This window comes from Pogona vitticeps, chromosome 9 (assembly GCF_051106095.1).
Source record: "Pogona vitticeps strain Pit_001003342236 chromosome 9, PviZW2.1, whole genome shotgun sequence".
NCBI lineage: Eukaryota > Metazoa > Chordata > Lepidosauria > Squamata > Agamidae > Pogona > Pogona vitticeps.
The window spans coordinates 8,017,923-8,033,816 of record NC_135791.1 but is presented as its reverse complement, the minus strand read 5'-3'; the positions used below and the strand labels follow the sequence as shown (position 1 = coordinate 8,033,816).

The 15,894-nt window shown below is 42.6% G+C and overlaps 1 protein-coding gene across 11 annotated transcripts in view; it reads right to left on the bottom strand.

Moving 5' to 3' along the window:
- Window positions 1-230: 230 nt before the first annotated feature.
- ZDHHC18 (zDHHC palmitoyltransferase 18) overlaps window positions 231-15,894 on the bottom strand; it is a 34,541-nt gene continuing 18,877 nt past the window's right edge. For 2 of the 11 annotated variants that reach the window (XM_072979849.2, XM_072979858.2), the window contains 6 exons: window positions 15,192-15,329; window positions 14,802-14,850; window positions 13,668-13,770; window positions 12,353-12,462; window positions 9,608-9,707; window positions 6,073-8,842 (listed from right to left, as the gene is read on the bottom strand). In XM_072979849.2, coding sequence (XP_072835950.2) covers window positions 8,720-8,842; window positions 9,608-9,707; window positions 12,353-12,462; window positions 13,668-13,770; window positions 14,802-14,850; window positions 15,192-15,329 — 623 coding nt within the window. In that variant the 3' untranslated portion in view covers window positions 6,073-8,719. Of the gene's footprint in view, window positions 1,867-5,570; window positions 5,668-6,072; window positions 9,708-11,720; window positions 11,908-12,352; window positions 12,463-13,667; window positions 13,771-14,801; window positions 14,851-15,191; window positions 15,330-15,894 lie in introns of those variants that run through there. The other 9 variants (XM_078380037.1, XM_072979851.2, XM_072979852.2 and 6 more) reach the window with 9 other exon arrangements.

The window sequence follows — 15,894 nt, the reverse complement described above, 5'->3', positions numbered from 1 at the left end:
TTTAAAGAGTGGTAAGCAAAATATTATCCCAAAGTTCAATTCTCCACCCTTCTCCAGATTCCCCAGTACAGAAAACATAACTATGACATCACAAAATCATAGAATAATGGAAGTTGACAGCACCTAGAAGGCCATATGGATGTTTCATTGCAGCTTCAGAAGTTAAAGTGAACCGACAGCTGCTGATAGTGTTTCTGTTGATTTAACACAGAAATAGGATAGCCACGAAATAGGAGAGGAAAATTTTTTATTGTTACAAAAGTGAAAGGCATAAACAAATTTCAGATCCTACACAGCTACAGTTCAGGAGGTAAAGGGTTTGGTTTCACTCACTGCATAGGGCCTCCTGACAACCTCCCTCTTCTCTACTCTGCTCCTCAGCCTTGCAGGAGGTACGGCAAGGGCAGATGTCTATACAGGAGACATAAGCACGGCAAAATACTGTTGTTACTGTGTCTGTGTTAGAGAGGGAGTGCAGAACGGGGGGTCTAAAGTAGTCCTCAAAAACATGGTAACCTATGGGCAATTTAAGGTCTGAAAAGTACTATTTACATCCAAGGAGTGTGCATATTTCCTCCACAGAGAGAGTCTGAAAAATCAGCCGGGTCATGGATATTTAATTTATGATCTCTGCAAGATCCTGCTTAGCGGGCAGTCCCAGTTGCACATGTGAAAAGCAGCAGACTTAGGCTGTACACCTTCTGTGACCCGCCCATCCATTTGCCCCAGGTTAGAGCCAGGTAAGGTAGTAGGGCTGTTCACAGGGCTCTCTGCTGAAAAAAGAAAGCGGGGGGGGGGGGGAGAGGAAATTTTTGCACCAAGGAAAGCTGGATTCTGCAGCTTGTATAAATGATGCAAATTGACCTATTCTACACAACATTTTGCAAATTTGCATAATTTTGATTTTGCCAGTGACAGGGAAGGGCAAGTTACTATGAAAGCGCTAAATAACCATCTGAGAAAATTACAGCCGCTGTCCTGCTGGCTTCTGAGATTTCAGTAGAAACTCTATACACATTTCAAATTGGATCTTTGTTACTATTATTCTGTTAGTCATAGTATTAAAAAAATAAAGTCAAAAAGTGAGCAGAGCCAAGAAGTTCCAGGGCCGCTCATGAAGTTCAATTCAGCTTCACTACCATACTTATTTCCTGTGGAATCAAAGAATCACAGCCACACGTAGACACACACACACATACATCTGGGTGGTGGCTCATACCTGTAGCACGAAATGCACCAAGTGAGAGTACATGAAATACTAGTGCAAGCCCAACCTTAATGTCTGGGTGGGCGAGTATCCTGTTGCAGCTACAGACAAGGCATAAACTCTCAACGACACAAAGGGAGCAGGGCTGGAGAAGAAGAGTGTCTTTGCGTAGGATATATACATACATATTATGTATACAGACATCTACTAGGAGCTCTGAAAACTTGAGATGTCTTGTTGCGGATAAGGCTAGATACAGGAAATCTTCCCATGGCCTTGATGTGCTTAGATGTTGGAACCGGTTCCCTCGCTCAGATACGAGAACCAACAGGAACCCCCCCATTATTGCACTCACAGCAGGTGTCTGGTATGGCTTTAAGCTTTGAACCCTATGAATGACAGGACGAGCCCTTCCGCTCCAGGCCTGAAGGGTTCCAAACAGCATTTTCCTTGTGCAGGGTAGCCGGCCTCTCCCTATCCTTGCTGTGAAACAGGAAGAGAAGCAGCTGTATAAAAACTAGATAGCCCTGGAGGGTAAAGAGGCACAGACGGTGGCAATGGCTGGGCTTTCAGATATGGGACAGGGCTTCTTGGGTTCCCCTGGAGTTTTGCCGCGAGGCGCAGAGGGTCCTCAAAAGTTCTTTTGTGCCTCGGACACACTGGATGTTTCCAAGCAGCGCAGGGGGTGGAGGTGGGGAAACAGGAGGAAGAGGGAGAGAAAAGAGAGAGAGAGAGACAGAGAAAGAGAGGATTAGTAAAAGAAAACGCCAGAGAAAGAAAGCTTACAGCAACAGCACCTACAAGCAAACTAGAACAGAGAAAGGAGCAGATAGAACTGAGTGCATTTTTGGGCAAATCTGGAATGGATGCAGTTTTAGTAACACACATTCTTCATTATGAAGGCTTGGATGAGGAGGAATGTCAGGAGACAGAGCAACCGTATTAGACCAACAGAGAAACAAAATCCATACCGATCCCGATTAGAAAGGATAAAACAAAAATATGATTTCTGAAGGCTGTGTCACAAGGGCATGCAAAGGTAAGAGAGGGGATAGATAAGAAAATAATACCTTCTGAGGATTTCTATACAGCAAGATATAGTCACAGGACAAGTAGATTGGTAACCTCCCAAAGCCTTTAATTCATGACTTCTCTTGGTCATCCATTTTATTTACAACGTCTGTTGCCACATTGGAAGCACAAATAAGTACTGTACTTCTAAGTTCACAGTGGATGTGAAAACTGTAAGTGGCATGACAAGGAACAACCAGAATACACCCCTCATTTCAGATAAGCATACAGCTGTTTTTCAGTCTAAATGACAGGAGCCTTCTTTAAATCTCATCATACAAAGCTGTGCTAAGTCTGTCAAGACAGACTCTTTGGAGTAGCTGAGCAATCAGACCACAAGAAACCTATGTAACCAACGAAATTTAGAATGTCAAACTGGCATTCCATCTACATTTCATTCTGTCTCTTAATGTCTGACGAAGCGGATGTGTTCATGAAAGCTTACGTTACAATGTGATGGTTAATCTTTAAGGTGCATGTTTTTGTCTTTTTTGTCTCTCTTTTCTTTTCTATTCTTCTTTTATTTATTTATTTATTTATTCATTCATTCATTCATTCATTCATTCATTTATTGTGGATGTTGCCTGCTATGGAATTAAGTTGCCTTTTGGCCTTCTTGCTTTTCCCTGTTGGTGAACACGGGCAAATGGCTGCAAATTTTGACCAATCATGCAACTCTTCCCATGGTCTGCCCTGCCCAGTACTCCATCATCAAAGAGAGGACTCTCACTGTAGCTCGTACATTTGCAAAAGAACAACTAGCTTTATCAGCAAGCAGAGTCCAAGGCTGCTACTACTTCCTACTTTTGGTTGACTTTGCCAAGGTCAAGCAAGCCGCAGCAGCCTTCTCTCTGGTGCAAAACTCAGCAATAGGGGATGGGGGACAAGAAGAGAAAGATGTGACACAGGCTTTCCAGCTTTGCTTTCCATGATGGGAAAAGAAGGACAAGACAGGGCTGATGATCAGTATTTCAACACCAGGGGTAAACATGTAAAACAAGCTGATGCCCTCCAGATGTTTTGGAGTGAAGTGCCAAGAATTACTGACTACTGAAGGGTCACACTCTGATGATATTTTTCCCAATATATCATCAATTTTGCATTCTAGCAAGAAATGATTTAATTTGATCATTAGGCAGATTTCTCAGCAAGACTAACTAGATTGCCAAGAGATTTTCAATTGATAAGTATAAAGAAAAGACGATTGGGGGGGGGATCACATTGCAACTAGTTTGCTAAATGACAGTTTCAGCAACCCATTTGGCAAATGAAGTTTTTTAAAAAGCCAGTGTACCTCCTGCAGCGGATGAGATTTGAAATGTGAAACAACTGGACAGCAACAGGGTTAGGAATTCTTCAATAAACTCGCCCAAAGCCTTCAAAAAATGAGGACTATTTTTGTTTTGTTTCCATTCAGCGCGTCTTAAAGCCTGGATGACAGTAGCAGTTTGCAATAAATATACAGCATGTCTTTCTTGACAGGAACTTGGAGCAGCAGATAGCACTTATTCCAAAATGTTAACATTTTCAGACCACCTCAAGACCTGAGGGTGGATGACATCTGTTTAATATGTAATACTTCCCAAAGTATTTAACAAACTTCAATAAATCAGTTCTTCTTTCTTAAAAACAGTTCTATATATGGTTCTGAGGAGGACCAAATGGAAAAAATATTGACAGTAGTTATTTGCTAGAGATCTACACATTAATTCAACAAATCAGTAAAGATTCTTGATACTTACTTACCAGAAATGGATACATGTACACAAGGATTAAGTCTCATTTTGGAGGAAATAAGATGGGCAACAAAATGAGCACTTGGGGTGGACACAGCAACCTTTAAACAGCAGAGCCCAAGACTCCACATGGGATCCCAGATTTACACTAAAATGTGGGCCAGAGGCACCTATGGGTTTAGTTTGAAAGCTAGCATGGTAAAGAGATAGTCTGAGTTCTCAGTTCCCAAACTTGTTCTTCATTCAAATTGGGTGAATGAAGGCAAGTCACTCACACTGAAGCTCAGTCCTTCATCTGCAATATGGAGATTACTGGGCTGTCATGTAGGCTAAGGAACAAGCAGATAATGTAGAAGATTTTCGGAGCTAAAAAACAAAACAGAAAACCCAACATATAAATGCAAAATGGTGATCTCCTTGAGCTGATGCCTTTTTCTCTTTCTTGACCCTCCAAGGTCATGAAATGCATAGTCCCTCTATTAAGAGAAAGCCCGGGCAGGCATGCTTGCTCATCCTGGTTCTGCATCCCAGAATCACAGCTTACTCTAAGTCAGGCGTGAGCAATTAATTTCTATAGGGGGGGCCACATGAAAAATCAGAACTGTGTTTGGGGGCCGAACCAACTTTACTGAAAAATAAAATAAAACAGTGATGTTATGATTGTTTTTATTTTAAACTTGTTAATCTTCACAAATACTAAAGAGGTTTTTTTGCGGTATGTTAAAGATAAGCAACTGATCAACTTTAGACAAAAAGCTATACATGGTTTTGATGTTCAACTTGTTCAGTGAGAGAAATCCAGTCTGTCTTGGGCTTGAACAAGTGCTTGAATGGGGCGATGACCGGTGGGCCGGACAGGAGCGGCTTGCGGGCTGAATGTGGCCCTTGGGCCGCACTTTGCCCAGGTCTGCTCTAAGGAGTTTGAAGAGATTAGCCATGCAGTAGCAGAGACCTCTCGTTCAGATCATACAGTAATCTGCCTCCAAGAGGTAACTGAACTTGCATAGTCAAGAAATTACATAGATTTCTGTCCTGTTCCTTACTCCTTGGTTGTATCCACTAGTATTGCACGGAAAGTCATTTCCATTACGTGTTCTCTATTTCAATTGTCTCAAGCAATCGGAGAAAAGTGGACCAAAAGCTATGAAGCTGCTCCCTGCCCGCAAAATGCAGTGAGGTAGGTAGCATGTCACCCAGCAGCCTACGTATGGGAAGACTTTTGGAGGAACGCCATGAAACGAATGTCTGGAAAAGCGTAGTTACAGCTCTACCAAGAGTCTTATCACTTCTTTGTGCTGAGACATGACAATGGAAGACGCTATATGAACATCTACTTTGCTCCCAAGCTGTTCCCCACCCCCACCCCCAGGCCTCACAGACCTTCTCAAGACTTTCAGCTGCTGGTGGGATGGTTTAGAGGCACACAACAAATGAAAACAGCCACACAGACTGGAGGGGTAGATGGGCTCCAGGCATGAAGCAACTCATGCGGCGAGAATGAGATGGTTCACTGGATGAGGGTGAGGGGAGACAAGAAAACCAAACCAAATTCTTACCAGCTAACCTTCAGAGAGCAGTACTAACCCATCCTGTGGGGAGGGGGCTATCCCATCAGGCAGTGCAAGATATGGCAAAGTCCTGGCAGGCATCCTCCTGAAGAAGACACCAGAAATTATGCACTGTGGCAGCCTTGGGGTTTGGCAAAGAGAATTTGGGAAGAGGTAGGAGAGCAAGAGCATAAGTGCTGCCCACCACTAATGGAATACACTTTGGACAGGAAGAGAACATCTTCACTTACGGCAGTTCTGAAACTCTGCACTACAAAATGACTCCAATGAACAGAGCACAGATGGCCACTACATACGTCTATCCCCAGCCACTAGGTAAGAACCCAGGAGCCTGCCAAGGTCTGGAGTCAACACCCAGGCGGCACTTTTAAATGGCAGCTGTTCTTCCGGGCCACTGTACCAGCTTGTTTTTCTGATCCAGAAAAGAGCCAACTACTGGGTTTAATCTAGCATAAGAAATTGTAAACAGAAAATCAAAAGAAAATTCCTGTTTGTTTTTAAAAATGGGTTTTTATTACAAAAGCAAATAACAAAGAAAACAGGTTTAATCACAAAAGTATTTCCCCAAACAAATACAGCACTGGCAATCCTGGCCTCCCTCCGTTCACGTCTAAGCTTTGTGAGTCTGGCTGTGTTGGGAAGGTGGTTTGAACTTTAACATGTATAGCTCACTTCTCTAAAAATAAAAGTAATTTAGGACAGGCTACAACTGGTGAACAGGGATCTTTTTCCCCTCCTTTTCCATCATGTTGCAAAAAGTTGCACAAGAAAAACAGTGGAAATCATAAGACACTCCTGCAGAAAAGCAAAACTGCAGTCCTCTTAGCAGGCATGTCTATCAACTGTTTGGACTACTGCTTAGGTAGAACTGGACTGCAGGCGGAAGCACTATTGTTTAGAAAAGCAGGATTGCATCTAAGATGGTTAATAGGGATTGTGTTGGGAAAGGTGTCCACAGGGGTGCAGACTGATAGCCAAGAGAAAGAATCTCATCATGGCTCCAGGGGGTTCTGCATCCCAGCTTAAGCACTGCAGCTTAAGCAGCCTAAACACCTGTTCAAGGCTGTTATTACTGAGGAAGTGGCTCGACCTCACCTGTCTAAATGGCAAAGAATGCAAGCACTCATTTCATAATCAGCCAGCACACTAATTGGAGCTGCCTTTGTAACTGCCCCAGAAGATAAGGAAAATGCCACAAGGGCCCTATATTTAGCAAGAGAAGAGAATGCTGATATACACAGAATCTCCGGGATTAATGCTCTTCAAGAGGTGCTCTATGACCGACCACTTACTAAAGTCTTCAGTTCTGTACTACGAATATGCCAAGTTAGACCCATTAAAGTATGGCAATTCATTCTAGTCCCATTCAGTGTGAAATCATGTAGGGTTCCAATGGTGGTGGGGAAGGAGGGACAGACATGGGCCTTGCCCTCCACAGTCCCACCCCAGCTGGATGTTGTGCAGGTCTTTGCATGTTCAGACTGAAAAGTCTCAATGGATACTATAGGTGAGTTCAGCTGAATGTGATCACACATCATTTCCATAATCAACAGATCTTCCTTTTCAGGGCTGCTGATCACTGAAACATTTTGAGTGCATTCAACTGGGCATGCTCACAGTAAACATGGAAAGGTCTGCAGGACTACCAGGTGGGATGGGGAAGGGCTTACCTGCATCTCCACATCACCACAATTCTTTGACCACTACATGTTTAGATCTTGCACATCATGCATTCTGGCCCAAACATCTGATGACGGGAAGCTGCAGTGCGAATTTTCAGATCTGATCAGAATGTTCCAGCATCAGTCTTGTCTCAAACCTAGGCTCATTTGTCAGTGCAGAACCAAATTCTAGAAAGACGGTGTGAATTACCTACATGCCACCAGCCCTGCTGCAACAGCACTGAAAAGTCAGGCAAATCCTAGTAGGCCAACAACAACAACAAATTTAGACAACAGTCACAGAAAAGCCACAGTACCTCTCAGCCTTTGAGCTCTTAACAGCAGTGGCATCAGTGCAAAAGGAGTTCTGAAGTGGAACCCCTTTTATCTTGGCTTTCCTTGCAATAGGAAAACCACAGGTCATCTAACTGTTACTAATAAAGAGTGCAAGATTCAGAATGGCAATCCGTTTCCCCTCCCCCCAGCCCAGCACGTACACAGAAGCAGTGGGGAAGGCAGCTAGACCAATCCAATTTAACAGTGTTGACTCTGTGGCAACCTCACAGCTCTCCACCAAGGATACTATGTGCAGCCAGCTGAGGAAGTCTGACGTGTCAGAGGCAACTGATAGGTGTCAATAATATTTTGCTGAAAGGGATGGCACTACCCAGAATTATTAATGGGTGTCTCACACACAGCCCTGAAGAGCACATATGAAGAAGTTGAAGGGAAGACTAGACTTGTTCTAGATCTGATTCCTAGTTTACATCCTTTTTAAAACACATTCCTGAGATAGGATCTATCCTGATTCAAATTTTAAAAATATAGATGCAGTGTTCATCCTTTCCTGATTCTCTTAAATAGCAAGGTAGGGAAAGGCACATTCGTGTACTTTATTTGTCCCTTTGAGACTCAAAATCCTCTTCTGTTTCTCATTAACTCTAGTTCCTTCAGATTAAAAGGAATAAAGAGACTCCATTCCTCACATGTCCTATAGACTTCCTGTCTTTTCCTAACTCCAGGGAATGGTTGGCAGCTCTTTGTGAATCTAGTTATTTGACATACATATTCCAATACTGTTAAAAAAATTATCCTGGTTTTATGAATCTGTGAAAACAGGTTTACGTAGCACATTATTTTACAAAATGCTTAGAAAAATCTACAAAACTTGTGCAAAAATATCCAGCAGCTTTTAATAAACACATTTCAAGTATTTAATGTGAATTTAACCTTCCTATTACACAAGGGCTCAAATAGCAGGATGGGAGGCACACTGTAAGAGGGCATTTGGACAGGAAGAACCACTGTCTCTTCCACTCTATATGAGCAGTCATTGATCCAAGTGAACTGTCATTCAGTTTTTGACAATGCAAATGGGCAGAAAGGTTCCTTTGAAGACTCCTCTTTGAACCCGGCCTCTGTGTTCTTTCTATGTCTCCTCTATGTAGATCTCCCACCCTGACAAAAATAGTTCTGCTACTCTTGTGCACCAGGAGATGGTATTCCATCATTTAAGAATCTCAGGTGGGTTTGCCTGGGTCTATGAAGCAAAGAACCTCGCTGGGCCATATTCAGCCTGTGACTATTGTCTTGATTCAACTGAAAGCAAAGGAGGACACCTCTGAATCTGTTCCCAGAATGAGAAACCACTTTCTTATGTTGATTCTGTAGAGCAGCTCATGCTCCTTCCTGGGAACTGTATGTCCTATGCATTGCTCTCACTCCCACCAAGATTAGGAGAGCTGTCCCAGGCAAACCCGCTCAGCAAGCAACACGTTGCTAGGGGAAGGCGTGCTGTGTCCTCAAATGGTTCCCTCTGCCTTATGGCTTAGGCAAGCACCAATTATCCCTGTACACTGTTCACCTGGAGCAAAGTGAAGGACACATTTAACACCAATGGGTATTGTTTAAATGTGTCTAAAAACAATCTGGAGTGAAGTTTTGGAGATGGTATAATTGCTCCCCACCCCCTTCCCCATACCAGCTCTCTGTGCAAATTACTGCACTGTTTCAAACTATCCGTGTAACAGGACCTCCAAGAATGTTCCCAAGAAGCTGGCACCTCCCAAGCTGTGATGTTCTTGGCTCTAAGCAATTTTGACTCTCTTCCTCTATGTCACAGAGGCTTCGCTGCAGAAGTTTACAACGTCCAGGTGAAGTCCCACTTTAGAAAAATCAGACCAAAGGGGGGACAATATGTAAGAGGCAGTGGCATAGGGTTTGGCTGGAAACTTTGGAGGCTTTGCCCACCAGGCTCTCCCCCTGAGATGAGGAAATCACAAAAGAGAGCTGAGGCACCAACCGGCTGGAAGCAAAGCCTAGGCACGGGACTATATGTCAACACTGGTAAGGGCTGGCTCATACCATGCTGGCATCTGATTTTGTTCCAAAGGAAGGGATTTCACTCTTAGGGGTGGATGGGGTCCCGGCATCTGCTTGGATAAATCCTCTTCTGTCAATTAAACTGGGTAGGGGAGAAAGGGGGAAAGAAACAGGCAAGGGGTTTAGATAGGTACAAAACAAGTCAAATGAACAGTCATGGTAATGTAAACACGTAGCAAAAATCCTCCTGTTTCACCCTGTATGTATACATATGACAAGAGTATTTCAGCCTTCATGGGAATCACAAATATGAAACCAGGGATGGTATTTGTTCTGAAGTGGGAAATTACACACAGGTAAAGTGCAGCTTGTACAAAAATGCGTACAACCTGTGGTTTTTCACAGATTCCTATCAGATGATAGCCGCTTATTCCCCATTAGTTACACAAAGGGACTTGAAAGACATGAGTTAAGGAATCAACAGTAACTTGCAAGTGAAATGCAGAGAAACTGCTGATTAGTAAACAAGATTGAGTTAGAAATTCCCACACCTTAACATGTAGTCTAGCAACTTCTGGGGAGCCACAACTCCTCCCGCTGTCACTCATGCTACCTCGAAATAAGAGATAGAATCCAACAAAGTATGGAAGGCCACAGCCTTAGATCACACTTAGGTGTTTTCCATAACAGTTAAATAAAGTATACACTGCCTTGTGTTAGGCAAATGTGCACACATGTTTTTAGTGTGGTGTTTGTTGGATTCTTTCTTGATATTTGTATACTAACGTACTGTTTTCAGCTTTTAAATATTGTCTTTTAATGAGGTAAGCTGCCTTGGGTCCTTTTTAAGAAGAAAGACAGAGTAAAAATATTTCAAATAAGTAAATAAATGTCTATACCATATTTTGGAAATACTTCAGCCAGCTTTATGCTCTTTCATTTCCATCCTGCCATGGGGAACACATATACAGCATCAAAAATCTACTTGAATTATCAGAAGAGAAATTCAAATTGATGCTGAAATTAAATGTCAATTTTCAGCTTTCTGGGGAAGAGATATTGTGTGACTGCGTATGTAGGGAAATTATGGCTCAACTGAATCTCTGAGATAACACCATGAGCAGAAACTAAGAGACATAGGAGATTCCATCCAAATTATCCTTCCACTGGTTTCCCCATGTAGATAAAACACTTGCTAATAACTCTGCCTCTTGCAAATATTCATACATCCCTTTAAAGAGGCCCCTCCCAAATGCCACAGGCTTATTAGAATCACCCTTTACTTAAGACAACTCTGCCCCCTTGTGACTACATGGAGACAGCGATCGTGAAAGAACCATTAAGGTGGTTTAAAGCTGCATCTGTACATAGAGAACTCTATAGACTGACCAGATATGGATGCTACTCACTGGAAATTCTACATATTGACAAATATCAAATACATGTACCAGCATCAGACTTTTAAAAACCAAGAGGTTGTAAACTAGAGAATGCTTGGAGCAGGGCCATTCCATCAACTCTCCTAAAAGACCCGGTCCACTGGCCTCAGCCTCTTCCTGGCCTGTTGCCATTCCACCTGGTAATCATTGTAACCTAGAAAGAGGGTGCCAGGGCTTGGTCCTCCCCTCTCCTCCTCTTTCTTTTGGCAGTGATAAGATTTCAGGCAAGGGCTGATCTTGTTTTTAACTAATGGCATGCAAGGATCTCGGAGAGCCTCTCCAGCTAAAAGAAACAACTGGCTCGGTATTCTGATACAAAAGACTTTTTTTTTTCAGGGCTGGGCTGGGTGTAAGGCTGAATAAGGTCATTGCCTCAGGTCACAGACTAAGCGTGCCATTAAAGACAAGCAAATTTAGAATATTTATATGAATACCCTTCAAAAACATGGTTATTCAGACAGGCCTTCCCCCCAGTCACCTAAGTACTTCCCCCCCCTTTTTTTCCTGGTTCTTAATGTTGCCATCTTGGATAGTATTAATTATAATAATTGCATTATGCTAGTTATTTTCTACATTGTTTTAATGTGTTTTAATTTTTGTAAGCCGCCCCGAGTAGACGTTGTCTAGAGGGGCGGGGTAAAAATTGAATAAATAAATAAATAAATAAATAATACACTGTGTGTGTTTACTGACGGAAGGGGTAGTGGGTTTCCCACCTCAGGTTAGCTCTGTGTCTTTGAGTACATCAACAGTGGCTTTCCCGATTCTCACTGGCTTAGCTCTCCTTCCTCTCCCGTTGTCAGTTTCTGCAGCCTTATTTCTGGCCCAGATTTCTCCTCCTCTCAGAGTGATGGAGCACCTGCATTTTTCTGACATACTGGCTGCTTCTTGCATTTAATCTTCCTGCATAGACAACAGCACAAAGCAGGAATGGGAAACAGCCACGACTGGAGGCGGCGGGGAAGGAACAGCCTGTCAATATTAACCACTACAAGTGGAAGTGAATCCCTGTCATTTCTGATTCCCATAACTACCTACACCAGTGGTTCCCAACCTTGGGCAGCCCTGGTGTTCTTGGACTGCAACTCCCAGAAAACTTGGCCAGCACAGCTAATGGCGAAGGCTTCTGGGAGTGGCAGTCTAAGAACACCTGGTTGATCCAAGGCTGGAAACACCACTAAACACGCACACCCACACCTTGCCTGAGAAGGCCTCTGAATGGTGCTATCCAACCCATTCTCTCTGAACGCACAATTCAGGGTTATTGACCAGTTATGCCATTCTAAAATTGCCATTATTGTTATTTCATTCAGATAAGGAGTTCATTCAGGAGCAGAGCGTCCCTTACCTGGGATAGAATGGTCCACAGAGCACTGCACAGCAGTTGGTGAGGACACTTTTATGGCTGTAAGGGTTGGCAAATTCAGAGCCCCTCTTATTTGACCATGCCCCTTTGAGCTACAATTCAGAAGAAATGACTTGGTTAGAAAAGGCCACAGGAGAAAGAAGACAAGAAATCACCTTTTTTGGGGGGGGGGGGGGGAAGGCTAGATTTAGCTGATTTCAAGAATGTTTTCTGAAGACTGAAAGTGATTCATTTCCTAGCTATTAATTTTTGCCTCTTAAGATTATACAGAATTGTACTATTCCATGTGTTCATTCCTGTAATGCAACAGAAAAGCAGTTTAAAAAACGGATACACAGGGAAAATAAAAACAAGTCTTTGGTAGCCTAGTAATCTATTTTGCTCTTGTAAAGTCAGATTAAGTCATAATGAAAAATGATAAAAGTTAACAGGTTAACATACTGTAATAAACATTTCAACAATTAAAATGAAATAAAAAGGAGATGTGTGCTTATTAAAAAATCTAAATGGAAGAAAGAGCTGATACCTTAATTGACCACTAAAAAATATCGTAATACTAGCTAGCTTTCGTCATGAAGTGGTCCTGATCCATGAAAGCTGGCAGATTGTATGACTTTTATGAAGAGGTCTGTCTGTAAAGGTATCGTGTACTACTCTTGCATTTGCAGCAATTAAATGTTGCCCTGCTTCACCAGGATGCAGAACAGAGTGGCTAGCAAATCCATCTTAGAAGAAACATTTTCTCCCGCAGAGAAGAGAATGGCTTCCAACACATGAACATAACCTGAGTATCAAAGTAGGCTGTTTTGGCTTCAGAACTATTGCTTATTATAAGCTAACATACAGATTTAAGAGATTGAAGAAAAGTCATATAAGAGCGCAACCCAATATCCATTTATTTGGGAATTAGCCCATTTATACTCAATGGGATTGCACTTGCCTTGCATTCTGTCATAAAATATCTCAAATTCCATAATTCCCCTTTTTAAATGCAAATTAACTAGAACCAATTATTATGTGTGTAAGAAAGACAGACAGACAGATGGAGAGAATGTATATCATTTGCAGCAATGCCATGTTCATTTATCCAGCCCAACCTTCCTCAACCTGGTGACCTCCTCGTGTGTTGGGCTACATTATCCCAGTCATCAAAATATTACATAGTACACAGAAATGAACGGCCACAACTATGAGACAGAAGACAAGCAGTAAGAAATTGTTTTCAACTCTAGAATTGGTTGCTTTCATGTTCTGTTCTGTTCTGTTGTTGAAACAAAATTCAAGCATTTATACTTACATCCTCATTGGTGGTCAAGTTGGAGGCAACTAAGTAAGTGTGAAACCCTGAGAGGCCAAAGATAGACCAGACTGAGAAAAAGCAGATCACCAATTCTAACACAGTAGGATGTGAATCAAGGAAAGAATAATGCATATAATTGAAAATAACCACTTTCAGCATATTTTTTTCACAGGAAGATTCTGCATGTAACTAAATCCGATAGTATAAGTAGTATCATCATCATCAGTAGTTTACTATAACAATAAGCATTCTTTATATGAAGACTTGGGACTCTGATTACTTAAAACAATTCCTGAAATGGTGCTCAAAATGTTTTGTAGATATCCTCATTAACAAATTTTAAAACTGTTTTTAAAGGCCTCAATAACACTTGCAGGCAAGTTTCCCTCTAAGGCATGCCCCTGCTCAAGCGCACGCAACTCCACCTTCCTCCACGCAGCTTTCCTCCTCCTCCTCTGCCCAGCAATCGTTCCCAGAATCCTTTGGTTCCGGTCGTGATGGAACTCCGTGAGCGTGTGGTGGAATCGCATGCAAGAGAGAGGTGGAGTCTCTCCCAGTGAGGCTGAAAGAGGGTAAGTTACTTGTAGGTATCATTTGGTACCAAACACATCTCAGCTAAAGAAGGCTGGACAAGAAGGCTGAAGATGAGTTCTGCTTTGGGACACTAAGTTTTTTGAGACCAGGTACGGCAGAAATCATTAGGCTGCATAAGGCCCACAGGAACCCTGAATCCTACAGACATTGTTGCCAAACAAACAAAAAACAGATTATGAATCAGTATCATGGCTTAAAAACAGAGGTCTTCTTCAGTTTCTATGACATAGTTGGAGAAACAGAAGGGTGGCTCTTCTAATGCGGCTGGACAAACTACACATATCCACCCTAGCTAGCACAGCCAGGAGCTGCCCATCCTGCTGTATAAGGAAGATCCCCTCTCATTCTCTGTTTGAGAGCACCGGGGATGTTCGGCTACTCCCTGCTTTGGGCATCCAGAAAGCATCTCCAAGGATGTTCTGGATTTTAACATCTAAACTAGCTTTTCGGTCTGCAATTAAGACTGTTACACTAGTTCCTTTCTCAGTTCACTCTCAAAGGAAGAGGGGAGGACACACCAGGTACTCGAAAGGATATCTTGCTGGTGTTGCTTTCAAAACTGTGAGGAAGTCATTTCCCTGGGAGCCTGCAAAGCAAAAAGAAAGAGGGTGAAAGGAGGACACTTTCTACATTAAGCCAGATAAAGAGGCAGTACATACCAACCAATCACAGAGCAGGATCTTGTGCCCAGGATTTCAGAAAGAAACAAGCACCAAGGCATGTTTTGAGTTATAATGGGTAAATTTGCTCAGGTTTAGCATATTATACCATATCTGTGGCAGCATTTGTTTTCACCCTGTAAGTTAACTCTTACTGTTGGCCTGACCTTAGAAGCCCTCAAAGACACCCTCCTCTCTCCCACCTATGAAATATGGGGCTTTAAAAGCATCTTGGTTTTGGAATACGCTCAACCAGAACTATACTTACGCAGGGCAAGATGGGTGATGACGCAAGCAAAAATGAAGGCTGTCAGGAAAGAGAGAGAGAGGATGAAGGCATAGAAGAATCGATAGTTCCGCTTCCCCACACAGTTGCCAACCCAAGGACAGTGGTGATCAAACCGTTCTGGAGAGGGGGAAAAAAGCAACACAACAACAACATTAAGGGAGATGGCATCCCAAAAAACCAAAGAGGCTACTCAGCAACGTCAAACTCTCTAGGAATATACAGAAAATAAAAGTACCGTACAGGACTAATATTCTTTTCTCAAGAAAGGCTGCTGGCATTTTTAGTCCCTTTGTCTCAAACCAATGAATGCCTTTGGCCCTCTTACTCGCTGCGTCACACTGTAAGTTGGGTGTCAGCTCATCTCTTTTGGGAGGTTCAGTAAATATTAGACAACTGGCTTTTGGGAGTCACTTTCCAAGACACACTGCAAGGTGAAAATCAAAGTTGAATGGTGGGTTGGGAATCTTGGGCCCTTTGGATGTCAACCCAAAGCAAGAGAAAGTTACGAAGGAATACACTGCTTGTGTTCCCCACCCAAGTTGTTCATTTGTCCTTTCAGCTATGCCGTGCAAAAAGCCCCTGCACGATTGGATTGCACCATTCAGTGTAAACAGCCACTCTACAATTCATTCAGCTCCCTCTTTATTTTGTGTGTTACCTGCCATCGTCAGAACCGACTTAT